The following is a 24,129-nucleotide window of genomic DNA, read 5'->3' as shown; positions in this document are numbered from 1 at the left end:
TAGTCTCCATGTTCCTCTTTATTCTTTAGTATTCATTCTATCAAAACATAATAAAAGGAAGTCACTGGAAAAGCTCAGAACTTCTCCAGTCCTGCCACGAGGCTACTGAAGAAGCAGGACCTCACATCCCTTTTTTATTTTGAGGCAAAGTTCCCCAAATCTGCTTTAGCCAGCCCAGGGGAATACTTTGGAAGGATGTTCTTCACAAAGCCTAAATGCAGAGGCTCACTTCTGACTGGCTTCCATCTGCAGCAGAGCTGAGAGTGCTGAGGTTCCTTTCTTCCCAATGGGAGGTCCAGACTGCTCCAGGGAGTGGGTGGGAATTGGACCAGAAATCTGCAAGCCTTTCATGGCAGACCCTTTCTGACAACAAAAAAATTAAAGCCCAGGCTTAGTTACTGCAAGTTTAACAGGTAACCATGAACATAGCACTTCACATGAGCAGGGCTTTACTAGGTACACTTCAAGAAGAAAGTTAATCCACAAGTATACAAGAAATGGAACAGTTATAGATGGTATTCTCAAAACAAAACAGGTGTTATTTTGGAAAAGGTAGATTTGCTCTGAAATAACTTACCCCATTTAAGTGTGTGAATTGGAAGAGAATTTGATGCACACTAACCAGTTCCTCACCACTCTTGAAATAACAGTTCACAAAGAATTCACCCATATGATTCTCTTTTCACATTCCTTTCCCTAGGTCTGCAGCACACAGCCAATCCAGCTAGAAGTCAGCAGCCCAATTACCTCACAGACCCCTTTTTATCAATATTGTGTATCACAAGGTACAGTAACATGTCCAGGCTAACCAGCACAAAGCAATGCACATTGGCTAAGAGGTGCTATCAGAGGTGCTTCTGGCAAAAGAAGACCAGCTGAGGGAAAAACAGAGCACCAGCAGGCTTAGGCATGGCTATGCTGTGCAGAAGATCTTGTCTTCTCACTGAGTGAGCAAACTGTTCTGAGCCTGGTTCCAACCACAGCAGCATGGGATACTCATTCCAGGTAAAATTAATTAGTTCATGAAGAGTAAGGTGTTAACAAGGCCACACTAATTGCAGTCTGAAATAGTACATGGTGTGGACTGTGCCTTGTGTATGGATCACCAACACACATAGAATCATAGAATCATAGAATTGGCTGGGTTGGAAGGGACCTCAGAGCTCATCAAGTCCAACCCTTGATCCACTCCCGCTGCAGTTCCCAGCCCATGGCACTGAGTGCCACATCCAGGCTCTTTTGAAATATCTCCAGGGATGGAGAATCCACCCCTTCCCTGGGCAGCCCATTCCAATGCTTGATCACCCTCTCTGTAAAGAAATTCTTTCTAATGTCCAACCTAAACCTCCCCTGGCACAACTTGAGACCTCTTGTGCCCTCTTGTCTTGCTGAGAGTTGCCTGGGAAAAGAGACCAAACCCCCCCTGGCTCCAACCTCCTTTCAGGGAGTTGTAGAGGGTGATGAGGTCTCCTCTGAGCCTCCTCTTCCCCAGCCTGAACACCCCCAGCTCCCTCAGCCTCTCCTCATAGGGTCTGAGCTCAAGTCCCTTCACCAGCCCAGTTGCCTCCTTTGGACCTGCTCCAGGACCTCGATATCCTTCCTGAACTGAGGGGCCCAGAACTGGACACAGGACTCGAGGTGTGGCCTCACCAGGGCTGAGTACAGGGGCAGAATCACTTCCTTGGACCTGCTGGCCAATGTGTGACACATGTACAGCCCCCAGCTTGCTTGGGATTGTCTGAGGATCACTCTACTAATGCTTCATTAGATGGTTTAAACTCACATCTCCTCAGTAAAACCTGACTCACTCGAATCATCCGGTCAGACCGATGCCGCCGCCGGATGCGGTTCAATCCCTCCACGAAGCGAATGAACCCGTCCAGGAGCTGCCACTCCTCCTCATCCGAGCGGGGTTTGTCCCCGTACACGTCACAGTGCACCTCTCCCTCCATGATCCTCTTCGTGGCACTGATGCAGGCAGGCAGGAGCAGGAAACGGGTCCTCCAGAACTTCAGTGATTCAATGAGGCTGAAGGAACACGGGAGACAAGGCACAGGTCAGCACGGTTTTCTGTGAAGGATTTTACTGCCTGTAATCGTGTATTTATCTGCTGTAATTTTCAGTAAGTATATTAAAAACCTCATTCTGCTATTCTTGCATCACAACAAGCAGATAAGCAAAGGAATGGTCTGCAGTATGACTGGGAAGTATTAATGCATTGGTATGCAGAAGAGAAAACAAGGCTGTCTTCAGAGTAATTATATCAGAGAGACATATTTTCTGTAAAATAAAGGCTGAAGGCTTTTTCTCTAAAAATAAGCAAAGAAAAAAGAATTTAAAAAGGTACACATTAGAGTAAGAGGCATTTTGACTGAGACTTGAAAAGAAACAAAGATAAAGAAAGACTAGTTTTGTAGAGAAGGTATCAGATATCCACTGGATACCAGATACTACTGGAGATATTCCACATTGCTGCTCAGAAGCCCTGCTCTACACAGCTCAGGAGTAGGACTAACAGCAAGCTAAAAATTGGACACAAGCAAGCCTCCAACAGGTTCAAGCTAAATGGAATTTTTGAGTCAGATCCAGAAATGAGTAAGAAGCCAAGAACAGCATCTGTGTGGTACAAAATGCCATCATATTTCTTTGCATTTATAGCAGAGGGGGGAAAAAACACTCATGCTGAATTTTGTGATCAAGTCTTTGTGTCAAAGATCAGTTAATGCAACAGCAGCACAGAGTAAGACTCCTTCCTATAAGGCAACAGCTTCTAGCACCATACAAGTAAAAGCAGGTCAGTTACTCTCCCTGGAGTACTGAGCATTTGTGGGTTGAACTTGAAGAAATTTTAGGTCACAAAGGAAAAAAAGGCAATTAGGACACAGAACAGTCTGGATGGAAAAGGAGATCTGACCTGAAATCCTCAGAGCCAGCAGAGCAGATATACTGATCCAAGTAATTCCATTTGTACTCTTCTAGTCTCTCATGGGAAAATTCTACCCAGCAAGACACAAATTCAGAGTCAGAGTGTGAGGGGCACAAGCTGTAAGTGTAATTGATCTGAGCAGATTCATATGGATACCTAAAAGCAAACACAAACATTACTCTGAGTATCATCAATAGCAATGCTCTCTTTCTTCTCTTAAAGAGAAAGAAGGTTCTACAGAATGTTCTTTCAAGCAATTACAGACAGATGGAAAAGCATGTTCATCTAACATTGATAGCAAGCTGCCCAACCAGACAGATACTCACTTTGGCAGGTACCGAGTCACAGTAATTATTTTGTCTTTTAATGTTACTTTGTGGAAAGTACGGCCCATACTCAGCCAGTACTGATCTTCTTCCTCAGGTCGATTTCTTGACACAAGACCTAACAGTAAAAAGCAAAACAACTCCTTTTAGCTTTCTGCAATAGTCAGAACCTTGTCAACAAACTACCTATGGGAAGAGACACCAGAATGGGGCTTCTGAGCTCAAGACAAACTAAACCTATCTTTCAAGCCACCTTTTCAGGGAACATATGCACAACAAGCCTTCTGTTCTTACAGTTAAGATTTGATTGGATGATAACTGAAGGAGGACATTCACAATTCATACACCAGTGCCACAGACCTGACAACTAAAGAAGGGACAATATGAAGTGCTGAGAAAGCACTGGGTAAGATGGTAAATCTGAGCTTCACTTTAATTTCCTCTCTATGTTTCATTCCTGGAACTAACCACTTCAGATCAACTTCACTGCCGAAGTAACCACTTCATTCAGTACTCCCTGCTCTATGAACACTGCATAGTGCTGACTTGTCTAGAGAAAATCCAGGAAAAAAAGCCAAAATCAATCAATCAGTCATATTCTCTCAAGGGAGTATAATACCCTCTTAACCCACTCCAGTCCTACCAGGTTTAACTGACTCATGGTTTCAAGGCAATGTAGATTTACTGGTCTACCTGGAACCTTCACAGCTATTTCAGAGTTAGGAAGCTGCTTCTAGAAACGTACATTTTAAAGCTTTGGAGCTGTCATCTTCTAGAGTTGTGCCTGCCCTGCAGGGATCATGTGAATTGTGTTTAATAAACCTATTTCATTTGTGTTCACCATCATAAAGATGAGGCCAGTTTCTTATTACAGCTCAAAAATCCTGCACCTGTCACTCCATGCTTCAGCTTTTTGAGCTGCCCTAGATCAGGCTCTCTGGCAGCAAAAATATTCATATAACACCAACAAAGAAGAAAGCAGAAAAAGAGGGTCTCAGTGCACATCTCTGCCTAGTTCAGAGAGGTCACAGGGACTGGCAGAAGGAGAGAAAGACAAAAGACTGGCCTCTCAATAGAAAGTCACTCACCTCGACTGTAAAGGGGACTGCTGCTGAGCGGGGGTGGCACAGTTGGGGCTGGTTTCTGTGGCTTGGATTGCACAATAATTTGATAGCCTTGCATGAGACGCTGACAAATAAACTCCTCAAACACCTGCTGGGCTGTCATCTGCACTCCTTCCTCATCTCTCCTGAACACAAAGGTTAAGGAGACCAGAGTAAGGAAACTGACCACACACCTATTCTTAGCCCTGCGCTTCCTAATTGAGGGTTTATGCTTGCACTGGGCTCTGGGCAAGTGGAGCCCTCTGCCTGTAAAAAACAACCTGCAAGAACAGGACTGAAAAATGAGCACCCATCCACTGCAAACAGGTGATGATTAGACACCTGGCCATACTTATCAATGCCTTTGCAAGCAGTTTTGGAAGTAGTAAAAATTTGCTTACAATAGTTGTTAAACTTGGAATAAATTCACCAATGATCACTTTCACAGCAGTTTGCAGGTATTTTCAGAGCAGATTGCACACACTGAGAAGAGCTCTGAAAAGCAAATGTGCAGGCAATGCTCCACCCTCTCCTGCAGCAGGAAGTCTAGAGCAGAGAGGGATTAAAAGACATCACTACAGCATCTTATTACAAGTACTTCTACTCTGATCTTTGCCCTCCTGCTATAAAGAGATATTTGACACCTCTGAGGTGTTTCTTCATTAATCCTGCTAGTTCTTATATATTTCAATCACCCTGATATTTCTGGTTTGTTTTCACAAAACAGCAACATGAACAGATGCTTCTGGTGTCTTACAAGTTGTGGAAAATTTGAAAAATGTTTAAGATGATGAGACAACTTCAGAAAAATATCAAACCAACCCTATTACAGAATAGTTACCAGAGACCCGAGACAAGCCAAGAAGTTCTATTTATCCTACTATTTCCCACCATGATTCTTTAAACTAAGTATCTCTGAAAGTGAGGATAAGCACCTTAAATACATGTGCCTTTGCTCATGTAGTGTTTTCAAAATACCTTCTAGAAAACAGATTAACAAGGATGGCTTGAGGCTGATTTTTTTTTTTGATTGCAGCAAGAAAAAAAAAGAGTTGTAAAATTTGGTACACAAAATGTCTAACATAAAATCTACATAACACAATACTGTCAGATGGTAACATCAGAAAAGGTGCAAAGTTACCACTGCAAAGAGAAAAAATGAAGTATTCTTCTGCTGTGTTGGCAATTCATCCGTCTCTTGTACAGTCTCCAAAGTGTTCCTCTTCCATCAACTGCGCCTTAAGCACTTTGGATAAATGCAAGTGATTTTACAGAGAAAAATCTGGCCAAACCTGTCAATGTCAGCTTCTGGGAGGAGATCATAGCAACCCTCAGTGTAATCATTCTGCAGACTCTGACGGTCGGGGAAGTAGTCGGTGGTGAGGGGCAGACATGCTGGAGTAGTGAGGGATTTCCAGTCCACTCCAACTGTACAACAGAAGCCTGGCACTACGGGGGGAGCAGACAGTGTCAGAACTGCCTCGTTGTGTTATTGGGGACAGACAACAGGGGCAAATATGGTCACCCATGAAAAAAAAGAAGGAGGGTGCAGAGGAAGATGAAAGAAATGTGAGAAGGGGAAAGTAAGAAAAAATGAGGAACGAAACCAGGGTTGGCATAAAGTCAACAGGGGCAAAAAAAGGAAGTGTGATGGGAAGGGAAAAGGAAAGTAGGACGGGAAGAAGGGAGAGAGAAAGAGACAGAGTTTGTTAAACAATGCAGTGCACATGCTTAAGTCAATCCCGTCATGCAAATGGCATTCAAAGTTAATACATTTAATTTTCTGCTGATTGAAAGCTAGAGCTGACAAAGCCACCACTCTCCCAAAGTTTACAGCAAGTCAGGTGCAGTTACTCATCATTAATAAAAAAAGATCAACATTCCAAGTCTGCACAAGAACATCAGACCAGCTTTGCATCCCAGACAACTGAAAAAACAGATGGGGATGAGGAGAGAAAGAATGACAGACCAGCCTCTTTCTGGAAGAGTACAACAGCATAAAAGGCAGTAATTTTTTTCCAGTTATAAAACCAGAAGACAGATCCAGAGAGGTGGGATGATGAGAAAAATAGTAACTTGGAAAGCAATCCTTCCCCACACCCTTTCCTAGAGTTATGTTATCTGAATCTACAGATACCTAAAACTAGACATGAAAAAGCAAAAGCTAACTAAATGATATCACATCATTAATTCACTGCTGCACTACATTCTAACCTGCCTCAAATGATCTATGTCAAGGCACTTGGCCAACTACTAATTCTTAACTTCTTGTCATAGAGATTTTACAGACAGAGAATTATTTTACTATAAAAACATTAATAGCAGGAACACAGTACAATAAGAGGACAGATGGCTATAAAGAAAATGTTTTCTTCAGCAGTCACACACTTTTTTGTGTGTTAGATGAAGACTTTCTCAGTAAACAGTACCAAACTCAGAAACTGGCTGTACTACTTCAATTATCTGCTGCCAAACAAACTGTTCATATTGAAAGGTAGGTAAGAGATCAGCTGGTTTAGGTTTTTGCATAAAAGTGTCTAGTAAAAGAATTTCAGATGTAATATATCAACCAGTTTCACATATTCCTAAGAGATACAGAAATGCAATCACAGTGAGATACACAGTACAAATTACTGCAGGGCAAAATAAACTACTGCCAAAAACCAAGTAGGCTCCTCAGCTTCTTGCCTACCACCCTCCTGAAGCCTGTACATTATGTACATGCCCTTTTCCTCCCTGTCTTCCCACCTATCCTTTCCAAAGCTTTCTACTGCTTACTTGGATCTGGAGAGTTAGAGACAGCATCTTCCAAGGTATCCTTGTTCTGAGTTTTGAGATTCATCCCTACAAGAAAGAAATATGTATTTTAAGCAATTATGCACTTCACTTTCATTTCAAATTAAAATTAAAAAAACCCATAAAATCAAAACCATGCAAATGTTTTAAGAATTTGGCATTTCTCTCTTTGGAAAGAACTTAAGGTTCTGCACAACAGAAAAATATACAAGGCCAACTAATGAGAAAATCAAGGCAACTTGGATGAAATTCAAACACCTCATTAGAGGTGCTCCATAGCTGAAACCCAAGCAAAATCGACCTCCCCAAAATGATGAAAAATATCTGTAATCATTGAACTTGCTAATCTCTTGGCAACCAAGTCCTTTTAAATACATTCAATACCCAAACCCAGAATTTTTTAAAATGGGTTTTCTCATTTTATAAACAAGGAATAATTTATGAGAAAGCATTTCATAAAACATAGGAGCAGCAAGAAATTAAAACATTTTCACCCAGTGGGAGAAGAGAACATACAATACTACAATAATACTAAATTGTATTCATAATACAACATTCTAATTAACATTCATACATTATATCCATGTAGTGTATCAAAGTTGCAATACAGATTTACTCCAATTCCAACATTTTTAGACAAACCACCAGCACATCAACCCTCTGCCAGGGGGCAGAAAGGAAACAAAACATACAGCTGATCTCACTGATTCAGCAAATACAAACTACCTTTTACCCCTTGCCAGACTCAAAAAAACTTGAGAAGTATTAATTAAGCCTTTTGTGCCCCTAAATAGGTCCAATATATTAATTATAGACAGTTTAAAATTCACATGTTCTGACAAGGCAGCAGCCTCCATTACGTTTCACTCTAAGATATAATTTGGTCCACAGTTCACTATGAAAGGAAGATTTTATTTTGTGAGGAGATAAAATGATAGCTATCAGAGAGATGCTAATTTTCTGAGCAAAATTCAGTTTATTACATGTAAGCACCAGCCTAAAGAAAGACTAATAAGGAACTTAAGACTAACAAAAAAAAAAATATTTATATATATATCCATATAAATTTGTATTAAAGTTTTGATTAGGACTTAAGAAACTGATTTTTTTCTCAGTGTCAAATGGATTTGCCTCTAATAATAGCCTAATAAATAATTAGCCTATTAACCTGGAAAACAGATACTAAAACAATAGCTCAGTGAATATTAAGCCAACATGACACTATGGTAACTGGTCCCTATTTCACACCTGTCTGTTAGACAAGCATCAATATTTGTGTAGTTCCAGTGAAAAAAATCCATACAGCAAGGAAACCCCCCAGTTACTCTTAATTTGTTTCCCTGAGCTGGTTCACCATATAGCTGCACAAAGAGCTGCTGTGGCACGTAGAGAAAACAAGCAGCTAAGGAGACAAGAAAAATTGCTGACTTCAAAGTCATTTATCAAAATACAAATTTCAGGAAGCTTCCAAACAGGAAAAGCACCCATTTTTATAAAACCAGCTTATGTAGATCTATCCAGGAAATCAATACTGATATCCCAGTTGTTACCCTAAATAGTTTTTACTAACAGAAAGGCTGGTAGTCTGCTTCCATGATGATGGCAGTGGAACAGTAAAGGAGCCCTCTCAAATTGGCATTTGTGTTTCATCAACTCTGCTGATGCCACCTGCCATCGAGTTAGGGAATTACAACAAAATTTATTTGCTCTGAACCATCACCTACCACCCGCTGAACAAGAGACCACATACTGAATGTCAATGTAAATAGATGGGGTGATTTTTCACTGTGAAGCTCCATCTCCCAGCAAAACATGCCATGGGCAGCAGAGGAGAACCAGACTCAATGAGAAATTGTATTTTTATAAATTAAAAAAAAAAAAAGGAACCAACAACTAGAGACTTGTTTCATTTCACAGGTGGCTCAAACCATAAGGGAAAAACACAAGTCAAATAACTGAGTCACAGTGTGGCAGCCACAGATGGCTTGAGGGTGGTTAGTCAGGGAAGGAGCTCATAACAACTTTCATAAAGACACAGCTTCACTTCCACCACATTTCTATCTAATCTAAAGCCACAAATTTACATCCAGATTCATATCCAAACTACAGACACAAAAGACTTCTATCAAATGCAAGCATGTTTCTTGCCACAATATGCTCTGCATCTGTGTAGGGCAAATTGGATGCAGCAGCTGAAATGCAGTTTAGCAACTGCAAGAACAAGGGAAGTCTATCTGGGAGGCAGAAAAAGAAAATGAAGAAAAAAATTAAAGTGTATTCAGATGAAATTCACAGAAGGAAACAACCTTTCACAGAAGGAAAGAACACTTTTAATACGATTACCGAACACAAGGGAAGAAACAAAAGAAAATTAAGTCTGATATGTTCTTTATGGGTCTTTAGAGTATGAGCATAGGAAAAAAACAATTGATTAACCCAAATGCAAATCAGAAAGTTGTATATATTTTTTTAAAATAATCTTTAAATCGGTTTTGAAAAAAGAACTCTTGAATGCTTTACTCCAACAGGTACTTTTTTTCCATGTGCCTAACTAAAAAGCAAGTTCATAAAACAAACAACAGGATACTCAAGTGTTGCATGTTGTTCCACTTCAAGGATTCAAAAGAAATGCTGGGAATTCCCACTAAGTCAAGTGCATAGGTAAACTAAGACAGACAGTGCTAACCCCCAGCTGAAAGTACAGATATGCATCTTCTCTCAAAAATGTAATAAATACAGCAGGACATACTTTGAGTAGAGACACACTGCAAAAAACAAACCCAAAACAACAAACCAACCCAAAAAACCACCACACACCAAGAAGTGCAAGGAAGAGCATTAACAGATGACTCAGTGGAAAACTGTTTTTCCATTATAGAGTCTTTCTACTTTTTAATACCTGGCCCATGCACCTTCCCTGACTTCTGGCCCTGTAACTTTGTCTCAGCTAACAAAGAGGAGCATTCTCTGCCAATCCACACTCTGTCACTGCTGTTACCTGCACCGTTGCTGCCAGCCAGACCATTAGAGTACTCTTCTGTTCCACTGAAGCTCAGGAAAGAGGCACTGTCACCTGGATGCCGAGAGCTGCTATGTCTGGAGAAAAAAATAACCTCTCTCATAAAAACTTTCCTCACTGATGCCATTCCTTGCTTTTAACAAGAAATGATAGAACAAATAACAAGTGATCAGCCTGCTGTCTCAGCTGAGCCACTGGTGAACCCATGCTGGTAATGATGTTTGCAGAGATGATAACAGGCACAAAAGCAGCATAGAGAAGGCTACAGCAATAATATCCCATCCCTGCCACACTGCCTGTTCCTTGCCTCTAGCAACAACCTGTCTTTGCAGGACAGTGGAGAACCTGCTAATCATATACACCCAGGAGAGAAATGCAACTTAGATGGGTATCTAAAAAACTAGTTCACAACACAGGTACTTCTATCTGCAATCCATCCTTGATGCTTGTATTTCTTACCAGCCTGGGGAAGACAAGATTGAGTGGTACTGAAATGGACTGAAATGGCTCAGCAGTTACTGGGAGGCAAAGCCATGCCCTGTTCTAAAAAATGTTCTAGTCTGGAATGAAGGCCACAGGTCTTGGAGTAATAAATCAAGCATTAAAGACAGGCTTTTACACAGCAATTTTGAACAATTCCTGGAATGATCCACTGCATTGCTTATGCACAGCTAGCTGTGATAAACTACCACCTTTCCCAAATTAGGGGAACTAAACCACCTCTACCCTTTGCCAAAAGAGCTATGTATCTCAAAACAGAAATATATAAAGTAGATGTGGCACTGACACAACAAATTATTAAGCTTACAGCTCACGATCTTTAATTGCCTTACTGTAACACATACAAAATTTAAGGAAAAGGGGTGTTCATGCAAAGTCAACACAGATTCATCCTAAGGACCTCACCTGCCAGTTGCCTCATGGTAAGCCAGCTCCAGCAGCTCAGCAGAGGAATGTGTCAAATCCTGCTGCCCATTGCCCTGCATTTCTGCCATATTCTGACGGGTTTGGTGATGAATCTGGATAGCTTCTCCTGATGGACCTAGTTACAGTTTGAACATTAATCACATTTGCATTGATTCCTCAGTTGCTTGTACCCTCAGTTTGTCAACAACACAGGCAATACTAACTAACAGAAATTAAGAAAGCATGTTTATGAAATCTTCAGACTTCAGTCTCTGGCATCCTCTCTAAAGCCCACAAAGATTATTTTTTAAAATGTGTTGCAGAGCCTACCTACAAGGGAGTAAACATGACAGCAATGCAGCATCTGAAACTCAACCCAAATTACAGCTATGATTCACTTCAACAGCCTCCATCTACTTTAAGACTGTTCCTCAGCACCTGACACTGCAAGCTTGCCAATAGCTGGCAATGTTTTCAAGGAGAGAGAATCACTGATTTATGAAGCCAAAACACTTTGTTGCACCTCTGCTGCAGTGCAGAGCACTTCGAGAAGCCAGAGCTCACACTGCTTCTCCTGTGATTCTAATGCTTAGACGAGGAAAAAGTAACAGCAACCCAGCATGGTGTGAAAGAGGCTTACCCACAGGGAATGTGTGCATCCAGCGCCTCCTGTTGGATGTCAGCTTCATGGGCATGCGGGATGGGGCAAAGGGATTTATCAGAGCTCGCTGGGGAGTGTATCCCCCAGGCCGAACGTGCAGCAGGGACTCTGCGCTGCCAACATGGAACCTCCCGGGGGCACTGGAGTCACGCTGCTGGGGCTCCAGCATGTTCTCAAGGACATCTGAAAAAAACCCACAAAGTCAGGGTGAGATCACACAGAAGCCAAGCAAAAGAAAATTAATTGCTCAGGGATATAAAGATTGCCCAAGAGAAGTGGCAATAAGGAGAGCTGAGGCATAGGCAGGGGAAGATGCTGAAAGCAATTTCAATTCTACCTGCAGTTTAGAACATAAAAAAGAACCCAGACAGAAAAGATTATTTCACCTGCCACTAGAGCATTGCTGTGTATACTGTGTCACTTTAGACTAAACGAAGCCATAAAGAAACCATTTGGTAAGTCGACTATGAAGAATTACTTGAATCTTTCAGAATTCCTGAGAAATCAAGATTGACATACCAGAAACTTCAGGGTGAGTACCAAAGACACAACTGAAGCTACAACTGAGCAATGTCTGCTTTTTTTGTAACATTCAGATTTTACCAGAGAAATAAGGGATTTCTTCCAGAAGATACGGGGCATGAACTCAAGCTAGCAGCTAATCACTGCTACTCAACATAGAACAGAAATACTTATTTAGGAACAGGAGAGAGAAATATACCAGATGACTAAGTAGCAACTATGAACAACAAACAAAAATCCTACAGAGAAGGAAGGTTTTAATTTACTACTCTATACTACCAACTAGAACATGTGAAACCCCTCAATTATTCTGACTCTCCCCTCCCCACCAGTCCTATTCCACACACATCCCCATCCAGTTGCACAGTTCAGCTGGGTCATGTGACTATCATTCAGTCTAAAGGAGTAACAAATATTAAAAAAAAAATTGTGGACATTCACTGACAGAAGAAGAAGACCTGAAAGGTAACTGTAATGTGAAGTACAATGTGTGACAGCAGTTCCATTCTGGTAAAACAAATTTCTGTTAACTAGATAAATATGGTATCAGGTGTCTTGCAGTGTGGTATAAACAAAACAAAACAAAGGGCCTCCAGGGTTAGAAATTGACAACAGATCAAACAGTTGAAGGAGAAATACAATTTAACCATAAATGACCTGGATTTGTGGAAGATACTGCATACTGCCAGAGAACAAAATTAAACTGGAAGGAACAAAAAGCAGACTGCCAGCACTGCTAACACAGGGAGACAGCTCAGTAGTATGTTGTCAAAAGGAAGGATCCAGAAAGTGACTCTTAATGACAATAAATCCCCATAAAGAGAAGTTATAAGAAGAGTCCCCTAGGGCTGACTAAGATGAGTTCTCATTTGACAGATTATAGGTGACCTGGATAATAAGAAGCTACTTGTATATGTCCACATTTGCAGGTGGGCACAGGGGAATAGTCAAATATTAAGAAGGCAATAGACAAGGGAAAAGAGCAAATCAATGTCAGGACATTTCTATTTAGGACAATTCAATAAAAAAGCAATGGAATTGGACAAGGATAACAATGGGAGAATGCACAGCCAGCCATAGGAGGAGCTGCAGAAAAGATGTACCATGAATGCTGATAAACAGCACCTCCTCTGTGCTGGCCTCACAGTGGCCGACACAAACTTCCATCTTCTCTCTCCCCTCTGACCACCAGAAGTATTTTTTCATTTGCCTTAGGCTGACCTCTGGTGCTGGTATAGCCCAAAGAGCTGCTGACTTCACACTGATGCAGATGAGGCCGTGGGATCATCAGGATGTTGGAGATCTTGCCCAGGGAGCTGTCATCAGAAGCCTGGCTCCTCACCTCCTCGGGGGGCAACGTGCGGCTCTGCAGGGAGGGGCTGCACGAGACGTCGTAGGAGCTCGAGCTCTTTCTGGTACGACTTTCTCTCTCCCTCACAGACCTGCTGAAAATAAACAGGTATGTTTAGTAACATAAAAAAAAGAGGGTAATTTCTGGGTTATCAAGTGGCTTGAACAGTCCCAAGTCATGTAAGAGACTGATTACTCAATAGGTGATCTCAAGTAGTTGACTATAAGGAAGCTATCACTATTTTTTTTCCTGTGTGGTTACTATATATATTCTGTGCATCATACAATAGAAGAATAAAATACTAAAACACTCTCTTACACAGCTTGCAAAACCTGCTCAAATTCAGCAAGAGAGACTAGCTTCATTCTACTTCAGATAAAATTTAAAATTTAAGGAAAAAGTATGCTTATGCTTTTTCCTAGATCCCACATACTATCTTAGAAGTAAAACAGTCAACCAACCATAAATACCACCTATAAATAAAGCTATCTGTTCAGTTGTAAGCACGTGGAGCTTATTTCTCCATATATTACTCAAAGCATTTGTTGCATCAAAACCCACAATACAGCATGGCCACTCCAGACCTAGTACACTCATATGGCTCTTACCTGAAAGGGGTACAGCGCTGGGCTCTGGATGGGCCTGGCAGCCTGAACACCTGGGCATCATAGCCATCATAATCCACCTGGATGGGCAGGGCATTCTCAGCATCTTTTGGAGTGCCTAATGCTGAAATAAAAATCATAGAGCACTGGAACCTCTTTCAAGAATGTTCAAGATGTACCTGCAAGTTAAAAGATCTCAAAACTAACAAAAGCATCTATTCCAAAACAAATAACCTGCAAAAGTAACATGAGCAGAACAGCTGGAGTAGCTCAATTATCAAAATTGGTGCCTCTGAATCAAGGTTGCTTAGACCCTGATGTCTTTCCAAGACATTAAGCTAACAATCAGCAAATCAATCCTTGTATGGACATATGCCTCAAGTTCCCTTGTGAGGAACACCCTGAGTAATGACTGTGTGGTTTTAGTGCTTTTCTGCAACAATTGTTTATTCACAAATCTCATCAGTAGTGTTTTTGCTGAAGTGCTATGGTCTTAATTACAGCTGTTTTTTAGTTTGGGAGTTGGTTGCATAGTTTGTTCCAAAACAGAAGCACTCACAGGCATCTCGGTTATTTTTCGCTTTCTCAGTCAGTGGCTGCAGGGTCCAAGGGAAGTGTGAAGTGACCAAAAAAGACAAAAAAGAAAAAAAGAGAGAAGACAGAGATGATAGACAGTCAGCATGTTCTAAGTAAGTATCTCCCAGTGTGATCAACACCAGACTTAAAAGTTTATCCTACTGACTCAGCAAGGCAGTGAGATCACTTCAGAAGTGTTAAACATTGATACTCAGCCACAAACGTGTAAAAAACACACCTTAGTCAACACCTTTGTTTGCCTCCACAGAGTTCTTCATTAGCTCTAACTTTCCTGGTAGCTAAAACATTCCTCACCTAGCTTCATCACAGGAAGAAATTGCCTACAAGCTAGTCCCTCATTCACAATCCCTACCATAATCACTACATCTTTGCTTTCCCTGTCTTTTAAGACAAACTTAGTTGCAGTGGTTGGAATACTCGCTAGAAAGATTCTGATGGTTGGCTGAGAAAAGGTATCACAGTTAAAAAAAGCTGAATCAGAAAGATTCTTACTTTCCTTCCAGCCAGCTTGATCCGTGGAGTGAAGCTGTTACACAGGAGCTGGCTTTTGGATGTGTAGAAACTGCAAGAACAAACAAGGTGGTTCAGCTGTCTTCTAAGAACCAAACAATTGGTCAGCTACACACAAGCAACCCAAGTTAGATGGAAAAAAGGGGATACCTTTCTCTGCATAAGACAGCACATGGAAAACACTGATGGACAGTTAACTTGAGAGAAGTTAACACTTTCACAGAATCATTTGAGGTGGAAAAGGCCCTTCAGATAGAGTCCAACCATTAACCTAACTCTACCAAGTCCAGTGCTTAAACCATCTCCCCAGGCACAACATCTATGCCTTTTAAACACCTCCAGGGATGGCAGTGTAACAGCTCTTTTTAGGACAGCCTATTTAATTACATTTTCAGTGAAGAAATTTCTTCTAGTATCTAATTCAAACCTTCCCTGGTGCAACTTGAGACTATTTCCTTTTGTCTTGTTGCTTGTTACTAGACCCCCACCTCACTACAACCTCCTTTAAGATAGTTGCAAAGAGCAACAGGGTCTTCCCTCAGCCTCCTTTTCTCCAGACTAAAGCAAAAGTATTAAGCAAAGGCTGATACAGAGTTCTCTTACCTATGGTTTATCCAGTGTGGAATATTGTAGTCATCACCCAATCTGGAGTCACCAGGACCACAGCGATTATGGAGCTGTAAGAGCAATTCAGAAGCACAATTCAGAAGCACAGCAACTATGAAGTTGTGTCTAGCTAGTCACAAAATGTAGCATTTCTAGTTGAAGAGAGGAAAGAATAATACATTACCTTAAAGAGTGGCACAGCATGTAATGGTTGCTCTCCCATGCATACCAAGTCCACACCTATCCCTGTAAACAAAGAACAGTAAAGTTGAGCTATTTACCAAGCAGGACTGATACACTTAGCCAAAACAGATCAACAACTTGAGCTAAAGACCCAGTTTGCATTCATATCAGATTTTAAGATATAGTTACACTGAACATGTTAGTTAACATTTCACTGTGTGTTAACAAACCAACAGTGGGGACACAAGAAATGTTTCTTCTAAACTAATGCAAGTCATACAATACCATCCTTAAGGGAACGGTCTGCATATATGGATGTTTTCATCACAAACAAAAGAAATAAAATGCCTGTAATTTCTTTGAAAATCTGATCATTTCAATATAAACCATGGACCAGCTGTAACCCTGCTTCCCAAGGTATACAAGTTACAATAGATACTTATTCATAGCAAGAAAAGGCCAGAGCTTTTCCAAATGCATCTGCCTTCATAAAGTATTGCTGGTTATTTACCATTGTCTATCATCCTCTGCTTGGTTAGAATCATCAGCAGTCGATCAACTTCAAACACCCCCACCCCAGGTGTGATAACCACAGACATCTGGCCAGTCCGGTCAAAGTTCCGGTTTATGTAGTGCTTGTCGAACACTAAGAGAAAGAATTATGAGTACTTTAAAAGCAAAGAAGATGCTGGATGATTTGGTTGTTTCATGTTTTTTTCAGAGCAAGGGAGGTGACTCTTTAACAGTGGTAATAAACAAGTTTCCACAAAACACATGCAAGCATCAGGGGGATTGTATATGGCTTTGTCCAACCAAAAAATGCTAAAGCTACAGAAGAGAGAGAAGTTAGGACAGAAGACAAGATGGGAACCAGATACACAAAAGGAGTATTTTTCTAATATGTGCTTTATAAAATTACAAAAAACAAAAACAAGCCCAAACCAACCCAAAAAACTCCAACAAGGTGAAGCCCATTCCTAATAATTTTAAATAAGATCTTGTGCTCCCTCCTCCCATGTGAGCAACAAGACAGTCATTAAGGTGGCAGAACAACATCTGATTTACAGGATCACAAAAAGAAGACCTTAAGAAAGACCTTAAGAAAGCCTACTCTACTAAAAAGAATGGATCAGCTTTATCTAAATCACATTTGATCTAAGCTGACTTTTTAAATACTTACATAATTTAAAAATTCAACTTCTATTCCAAGTGGTTCTTATAAATATACACAGCCAGAAGAAAAAAAAAAAAAGTTTCATCCTAACAAGACCCTGTAAATGGTTTCTGAAGCTTGAAATATCCACAACTCAGTTATTTGGGAGCCACTGGTTTCCCAGAGAAACAAAAGACAACATCTACAGAGGCTGAAAATTATTTGAAAATAATAACTTAACCATCTAATATTCCCCTTCTCTTCAGAGTGTTAAGGAAAAAGCAACAGAAGTCTACATCCATTTATAAGCAGCTGCTTTAATGGCTCTTTCCCTCTGTGTTTTTATCCATTGTTCAGAACTTACCATTGAATGAAAGATTTATGGCCTCCAGGTAGTTCCCTTGTGCCGAGGTAGAATTGTAACCTGGAGGAAAGCCCTCTGGACAGGTGTTCAGAAGGAAAAAAAAAAAAAAATCATTCTGTAAAAACTGGCTTTTAAACAAAACCAAACACACCGAAACGAAACAAAAAACACACAAAAAACTGCATTCCAACAAATTACAGGCAAAACTGGTATTGGTTATACCAGGATTCTTGTACCTGCTTGCTCCAGTCGGACCAACACAGGATACTGGATGAAAAGCTTTTTAATGGTCACAAGCAATGAGGTCCACTCTTCTCGTCTCTCATTCTGAACTACAACTCTAGAAAGAGCATAACATAATGAGGATCACAAAAGGAAGCTGTGAAGAGAAAAGGGAGAAGGGATGAACAAACTGTAGAAAAAGGAATGCAGGTAAAGGTGAGCTTCTTCCATCTGCCAGGCAGCACATTAGAACCACTGCATAGCTGCAGTCAGCAAGGTGTTAGATGCACACACAAAGCTGGGCACAATCCCTGCCAGAAAAATCATAGAATCATAGAATTGGCTGGGTTGGAAGGGACCTCAGAGATCATCAAGTCCAACCCTTGATCCACTACCACTGCAGTTCCCAGCCCATGGCACTGAGTGCCACATCCAGGCTCTTTTGAAATATCTCCAGGGATGGAGAATCCACCCCTTCCCTGGGCAGCCCATTCCAATGTCTGATCACCCTTTCTGTAAAGAAATTCTTTCTAATGTCCAACCTAAACCTCCCCTGGCACAACTTGAGACCTCTTGTGCCCTCTTGTCTTGCTGAGAGCTGCCTGGGAAAAGAGACCAACCCCCCCCTGGCTCCAACCTCCTTTCAGGGAGTTGGAGAGAGTGATGAGGTCTCCTCTGAGCCTCCTCTTCCCCAGCCTGAACACCCCCAGCTCCCTCAGCCTCTCCTCATAGGGTCTGTGCTTGAGTCCCTTCACCAGCCCAGTTGCCTCCTTTGGACCTGCTCTAGGACCTCAATATCCTTCCTGAACTGAGGGGCCCAGAACTGGACACAGGACTCGAGGTGTGGCCTCACCAGTGCTGAGCACAGGGGCAGAATCCCTTCCCTGGACCTGCTGGTCTCTTGCTTCTAAATGAGTGATCAAAATTTTATGTCCAAGAGCATCACTGCTCTGCAAAGCAGTTCAACCATTAAAAATCCCAAGTTCAGAGTCAAATGACAGCTTCAACAGCTGTATCTGTTGTGTCTGTCAGCCAAAGAGCTCCAGTACCTAAAATGGACTCACTTGTGGTTTCAGCAATGGTTCCCTCTGTTCTTCAACTACTCAAGAATGTAAAAATCTTAAAAACAGCCAAGTCTTATACAAAAACTATTCCCAACTCTACTATTCCCAACTTTAAAGTTTATTGGCAATTCCAGGGGAGCACAGACAACACAATGTTCACATGTACCTGGAAAACTCACTTGGCAAATATAGGAGTGCACTCACAGATGGAAGAGGGACTACTCAGCTTGTTGCCAGTTTCAGACATAGATGTTTTTCACTACCTTAATTCCTTGCAGGGCCCTATAGTTAATGGCATTATATTCTCCACATGGAGTGCACATACACCATAAGAGGAGATGAAAGAACTGGGAGGAAAACATACTTGTAAAAATCTTCATAAAATCTTCCCTCATGATCCTGACGAATTGATGCACGATGTGTTTCAGGAAACTCATCTGAAACAGAAGCAGGAGCATCTGTCATCTTATGCTCTTCTATAGAAATGACTCACCTTTTCTAGCAAGGAGGTGTTATTTCCATTTTTTTAAAAAAATCACTGAGAAATATCCTACACAATAGGAGATTGTACGATCTCCTACACAATATTAAAATTGCTTTTAAAACAATGTGACAGCTTGAGGACAACGAGGAAAATTTGCCACATATTCTTCTACATAAGGTTTTCACTGCAGTAAGAATGTCTGTGTAATGTCTGTGTGTTTCATTTTGTAAGGATGTCTGTGTAACCACTGGGCCTGGTAAGGAATACCTTGGACATGGGCATTAAAAAATATGGAAAAAAGTCACTGGCAGCCTGTGAGCAACTTTCAAAAGAAGAGAAGGTAGTTTTTAAAATAGAAACATGAAAATACTAAAATTTACCTACCTATAGATTTTGCTTCATAAAATGTTCTGGAAAACAGAACAACTGTCACTTCATGGCTGCAATTCTTCTCCTGTCCAGGAAAAACAGAATAACAAAAGAAAACCTTAAGGGTCACATTAAGTAGGAAATTGTGTGTATATACATAGAGTAACATCCTAGTCACTACTATAGTGACTTTAGTCCTGTAACAAATTGTATTATACAAACACAGTAGATACACTAGATCAGTTCTGAGGTCACTCAGCACATACATGGGTTGATGCAGACCTGCTGTAACCACTCTTTGATGCCCAGAAGTAACCCCTCACAGTCCTACAAATCTTAGCACTGCCTGACACAACCTGGGTCTTCCTCAAACTGGCACATCAATGGTTTCATTAAGATGGCACAGACTTCTTCTTTCAGAACAGGATGAACTCAATCAGCTATTTACCTTCCATTTTGTGAAGAGGTCAGCAAGGAAACCATTCACAGCTTTCTCAAAATATAGGTCCCCTGCAAAGTAAACATCTCCAAAACATCAAATAACAGCATTTACTTCAACTGTGGGGTATATTTAATCCCAAAACCCTAGGACACTTATTTTTGTTAAAATCAGAAGAGTGTGTGCACAATGAACATTAATATCACTAAAGCAAAGATGATAAAAAGATTAAAAACATTACTATGTTTCACAGAATGTAAACAAGACTCTTGCTGTCAAAAGGATCTGACCTTTAAATTCATTTTTCCAACATATTTGCAGCATGCTGGGAAAGCATCTGTACTATCTTTTAGGCATAGTATGTTCAACTGATCCCCTGCTCAGTTTTGAACAGTTGCCCAGTTACATACACCTGAACACATGGCCAAAGGAAGTGGTAAGAGGTTTGTTAAAGAATTAAGCCAGAAAAAAAAAAAATAGCACAACGACACAGATAAGTGACTCAGTGTCTAAAGTTTTAATATTTCTAGCTGATTCTACCTGGGCCAAACGGGGTTTTTGCTTCCTCAGTAAGCCAAAGTCAAGAGAAACCTAAAACACTGAGGTCCTCTTTGCACAGGACTTCCATGTGTTTCTAAATTCAGGATGTGCACAGGTTTGCACCTGCCCTCATCACCAAATACATTCACACACAAAGAAAACCTTTCCAAGGTTCATTGCTTGTTTGTCCTTTTGATTTCATCACTGAGATAATGGTACTCAGGCTCTATAGTTAAGGACAGGAAAATTATGGACACAGAACAGAAAAGTGTGGCACTGTGAGTAAGGATTTAAGAGGGTACCATAGGGCACCTGATAGGACTGCCTAGGCAAAAGGCAGGATATTTTAGTTCTGTAGTGGTGGCAGAAAAAAAGAGTAGTGGTGGTTTTCTAGTAGGGGCAGAAAGAATAGCTCCACATCCACAATCAGGCAAGGCAGTTACCTACATACCATAAATATCAAAATCCCACATTTCACAGCTCATCTGGATGAAGATATAAACCATGGCAGAAGTGGAGCGGAAGACCACCTGCAAAGGCACAAAAGGTCTTATTTAAAACAAGGGCCAAATGCAGAAGCTGGATAAAGAGCAACTTGAGTTATAAAGAGCAATTGGTGTGTGCATTATTGCAGAGGGAATTTTCCCCTCCTAGTGAGCTGCCATTTCAGCTCCCTACTGCTGGTAACACAGAAGAGCTGAAGTTCACTCATCATTCTCCTGAATTCATTGTCATTCTAAACCTTCCAAGACAGTAAATTAAAGTGATTCATACACCTCTGCAAGCAGCATAGAAATATAAGAAAAGCAGCAAGAAGAGGAAGGGAAAAACTTCCCTTCCCCTGCTCCCTGAAATCTTACCCGGGTGTCCTCACTTATGTATCCACAAGTGACTTTCTCACTCTTAACCCACAGTTCACCTGCCTGTGCCCTGTAAGAAAAAAAGTGCAGAATATCTGACAACCCACATGGATAGAAAGAATATAGAATCAATACTTGAGCAAACAAAGAGATGCACCAAAAATCTAAACTGAAGGATGACTGAATACAGAGTGGAAGTTTATTTGGTTAAAATATGATCTTTAATCCAAAAGATATCAAATAGCTGTTTCCCTCTGCATCTGCTCATTTTCCCTTGTCCCTTTGTCACCCCAAAAGCAAGTGGGGTAACCTTCATCTGAACTAAATACATTTTGGAAAGGGTGGGAAAATATTATAAGAGGTAAAAGGAAAATTATTTGGCATTCAGAGGTAACAACTGTGCCTGGCTGTCCTAACATTACATTCTTCTACCCCATATTGAACAGAAGCCTTCCCTCACCCCACGGTTCAGACAGAAATCTGTGGAAGAGTTGGAGAGCAGTAAAACATTAAGGATTTTTCAAAGATTCTCAAGCTGGATACCCTGGATTAATTAATCTAAAGCCATAAGTAACAGTAAGCACTCAGAGGAGGTACTGACCTGATACCTGCAAATTCAACTTTTTGGGTGACATATGCACATGTGCTGACCTAAGAAAGAACAGTTGCAGTTGTTAAAAGAACAACAGGCTCTGAGCAAGCAGACCAATTCTAAAATAAAACATTCATGCTCAAACATTTGACTTCTGCCATAAAATCATAAACACTACTAAGCACATTCACTACTGATATAGCAGGCTATAGAACCTCTGCAATAGACTAGGGAAAAACATAAGAACTTTTATTAGGTTAATTTGTCTAACTTCCTGCCCTTACAAGAGCCAAAGACTGTACTTTAGAGATGCAGAAACAAAGAAATTTGAGTAGTTGCTTATTATACATTCCATTGAAGAGGAGATACTTTAGCACACTTCTATTTGAAAAACATTTGGATTCAATTCCTTTCCAAAGATAATAAATAACTATAATTCCAAACATAAGATAAAACCTCTAAACAGCACTTTCAGTGCCCAAGGCAGTAATTAACATGAGTGCAATGGAGTTGGAAATGAGGGGACTCCTTTTTGCAACACTTTTACATTAATTTCCCCAGCTGTGATGTACCACTGATGGCATAAATGCTCAACAACTGCTGACACTGGTCTTACTCTCAGTTTCTCTATTTTGTAAAATGCTTTTTTCCTTTTGAGCAAGCAAAGAAAAAGCATTGTAACCCCCTCCAGCCATCACATGATGACAGTAGAGGCCTTACCAAACTCTTCTTCAGTCGCCACATATCCCCACGCCCAATATACTGATCTTTAAAAGTCAGCTCCACCAAGTCCAATGTCACCTCCTGAGAAAAGGAAGAAAAACAGTGAAAGGGACAGGGGAAGGGACAGGGGAAGGGACAGGGGAAGGGACAGGGGAAGGGACAGGGGAAGGGACAGGGGAAGGGACAGGGGAAGGGACAGGGGAAGGGACAGGGGAAGGGACAGGGGAAGGGACAGGGGAAGGGACAGGGAAAGGGACAGGGGAAGGGACAGGGAAAGGGACAGGGAAAGGGACAGGGAAAGGGACAGGGAAAGGGACAGGGAAAGGGACAGGGAAAGGGACAGGGAAAGGGACAGGGAAAGGGACAGGGAAAGGGACAGGGAAAGGGACAGGGAAAGGGACAGGGAAAGGGACAGGGAAAGGGACAGGGAAAGGGACAGGGAAAGGGACAGGGAAAGGGACAGGGAAAGGGACAGGGAAAGGGACAGGGAAAGGGACAGGGAAAGGGACAGGGAAAGGGACAGGGAAAGGGACAGGGAAAGGGACAGGGAAAGGAACAGGGAAAGGAACAGGGAAAGGAACAGGGAAAGGAACAGGGAAAGGAACAGGGAACGGAACAGGGAAAGGAACAGGGAACGGAACAGGGAAAGGAACAGGGAAAGGAAGAAAAACAGATTGCACTGCGGGTTAAGCAGTGCTTGGTTATCCTGAATTTCTGGAACTTAAAACTATATTTGAAATTTAGAAATTTCTACCAAGCTGTGCTGAAGCTTGTCCATAGACTGCAAAAAGAGAACAGGGGTGGTAGGGAAAGAAGAAAGACACAAAAAAATTGCTCAATTGCCTAGGCCTCATTTTCTGAGGAAAGATGGCTAAATAGCTTTCAATAAAAGAAGAAATGTTTTCCAATACTACTGTAAATAGAAATTCACAGGATTCTGATTTGAGTAAAGCAAAGGGACAGATGGAAAAAAGCTACAAAATCACACACACCTTTGGGTCAACAACATTGACATGGACATCCTGGTAGGGCCGCAGTCGGAACACTTGTGCAACCGTCTGATCCACACTTATAGTTTCTGCCACAAAAATGAGAGAGGACAACAGAGAAGAAAACAAAAGGGTTCAAGTGTATAAACAATACAGTGAGATTGTAATGAAACACTTAGGGCCTCAGCAAAAGACAACAGCTTCTTTCAGCTATGGCCT

General features: G+C 41.2%; 1 protein-coding gene across 20 annotated transcripts in view; it reads right to left on the bottom strand.

Annotated features, from left to right (window-relative positions):
• DEPDC5 (DEP domain containing 5, GATOR1 subcomplex subunit) overlaps window positions 1-24,129 on the bottom strand; it is a 44,700-nt gene that overhangs the window by 17,096 nt on the left and 3,475 nt on the right. For 9 of the 20 annotated variants that reach the window (XM_071763391.1, XM_071763370.1, XM_071763383.1 and 6 more), the window contains exons 5-31: window positions 23,914-23,999; window positions 22,919-23,002; window positions 22,208-22,257; window positions 21,607-21,676; window positions 21,198-21,276; window positions 20,216-20,277; window positions 19,783-19,852; window positions 19,279-19,351; window positions 17,865-17,968; window positions 17,629-17,703; window positions 16,623-16,757; window positions 16,113-16,174; window positions 15,926-15,999; window positions 15,305-15,374; window positions 14,775-14,811; window positions 14,219-14,339; window positions 13,481-13,704; window positions 11,717-11,920; window positions 11,077-11,212; window positions 10,150-10,247; window positions 7,134-7,199; window positions 5,648-5,831; window positions 4,341-4,501; window positions 3,253-3,370; window positions 2,915-3,082; window positions 1,809-2,028; window positions 230-363 (exon numbers count right to left, since the gene is read on the bottom strand). In XM_071763391.1, the coding sequence (XP_071619492.1) occupies window positions 230-363; window positions 1,809-2,028; window positions 2,915-3,082; window positions 3,253-3,370; window positions 4,341-4,501; window positions 5,648-5,831; window positions 7,134-7,199; window positions 10,150-10,247; window positions 11,077-11,212; window positions 11,717-11,920; window positions 13,481-13,704; window positions 14,219-14,339; window positions 14,775-14,811; window positions 15,305-15,374; window positions 15,926-15,999; window positions 16,113-16,174; window positions 16,623-16,757; window positions 17,629-17,703; window positions 17,865-17,968; window positions 19,279-19,351; window positions 19,783-19,852; window positions 20,216-20,277; window positions 21,198-21,276; window positions 21,607-21,676; window positions 22,208-22,257; window positions 22,919-23,002; window positions 23,914-23,999 (2,965 nt within the window). The remainder of the gene's footprint in view (window positions 1-229; window positions 364-1,808; window positions 2,029-2,914; window positions 3,083-3,252; window positions 3,371-4,340; window positions 4,502-5,647; window positions 5,832-7,133; window positions 7,200-10,149; window positions 10,248-11,076; window positions 11,213-11,716; window positions 11,921-13,480; window positions 13,705-14,218; window positions 14,340-14,774; window positions 14,812-15,304; window positions 15,375-15,925; window positions 16,000-16,112; window positions 16,175-16,622; window positions 16,758-17,628; window positions 17,704-17,864; window positions 17,969-19,278; window positions 19,352-19,782; window positions 19,853-20,215; window positions 20,278-21,197; window positions 21,277-21,606; window positions 21,677-22,207; window positions 22,258-22,918; window positions 23,003-23,913; window positions 24,000-24,129) is intronic. The other 11 variants (XM_071763371.1, XM_071763377.1, XM_071763380.1 and 8 more) reach the window with 3 other exon arrangements.

Source organism: Heliangelus exortis, chromosome 19, assembly GCF_036169615.1.
Source record: "Heliangelus exortis chromosome 19, bHelExo1.hap1, whole genome shotgun sequence".
Taxonomy (NCBI): Eukaryota; Metazoa; Chordata; class Aves; order Apodiformes; family Trochilidae; genus Heliangelus; species Heliangelus exortis.
Note: the sequence above shows the minus strand (reverse complement) of the source record. Positions and strands in the feature narration are given on the sequence as shown.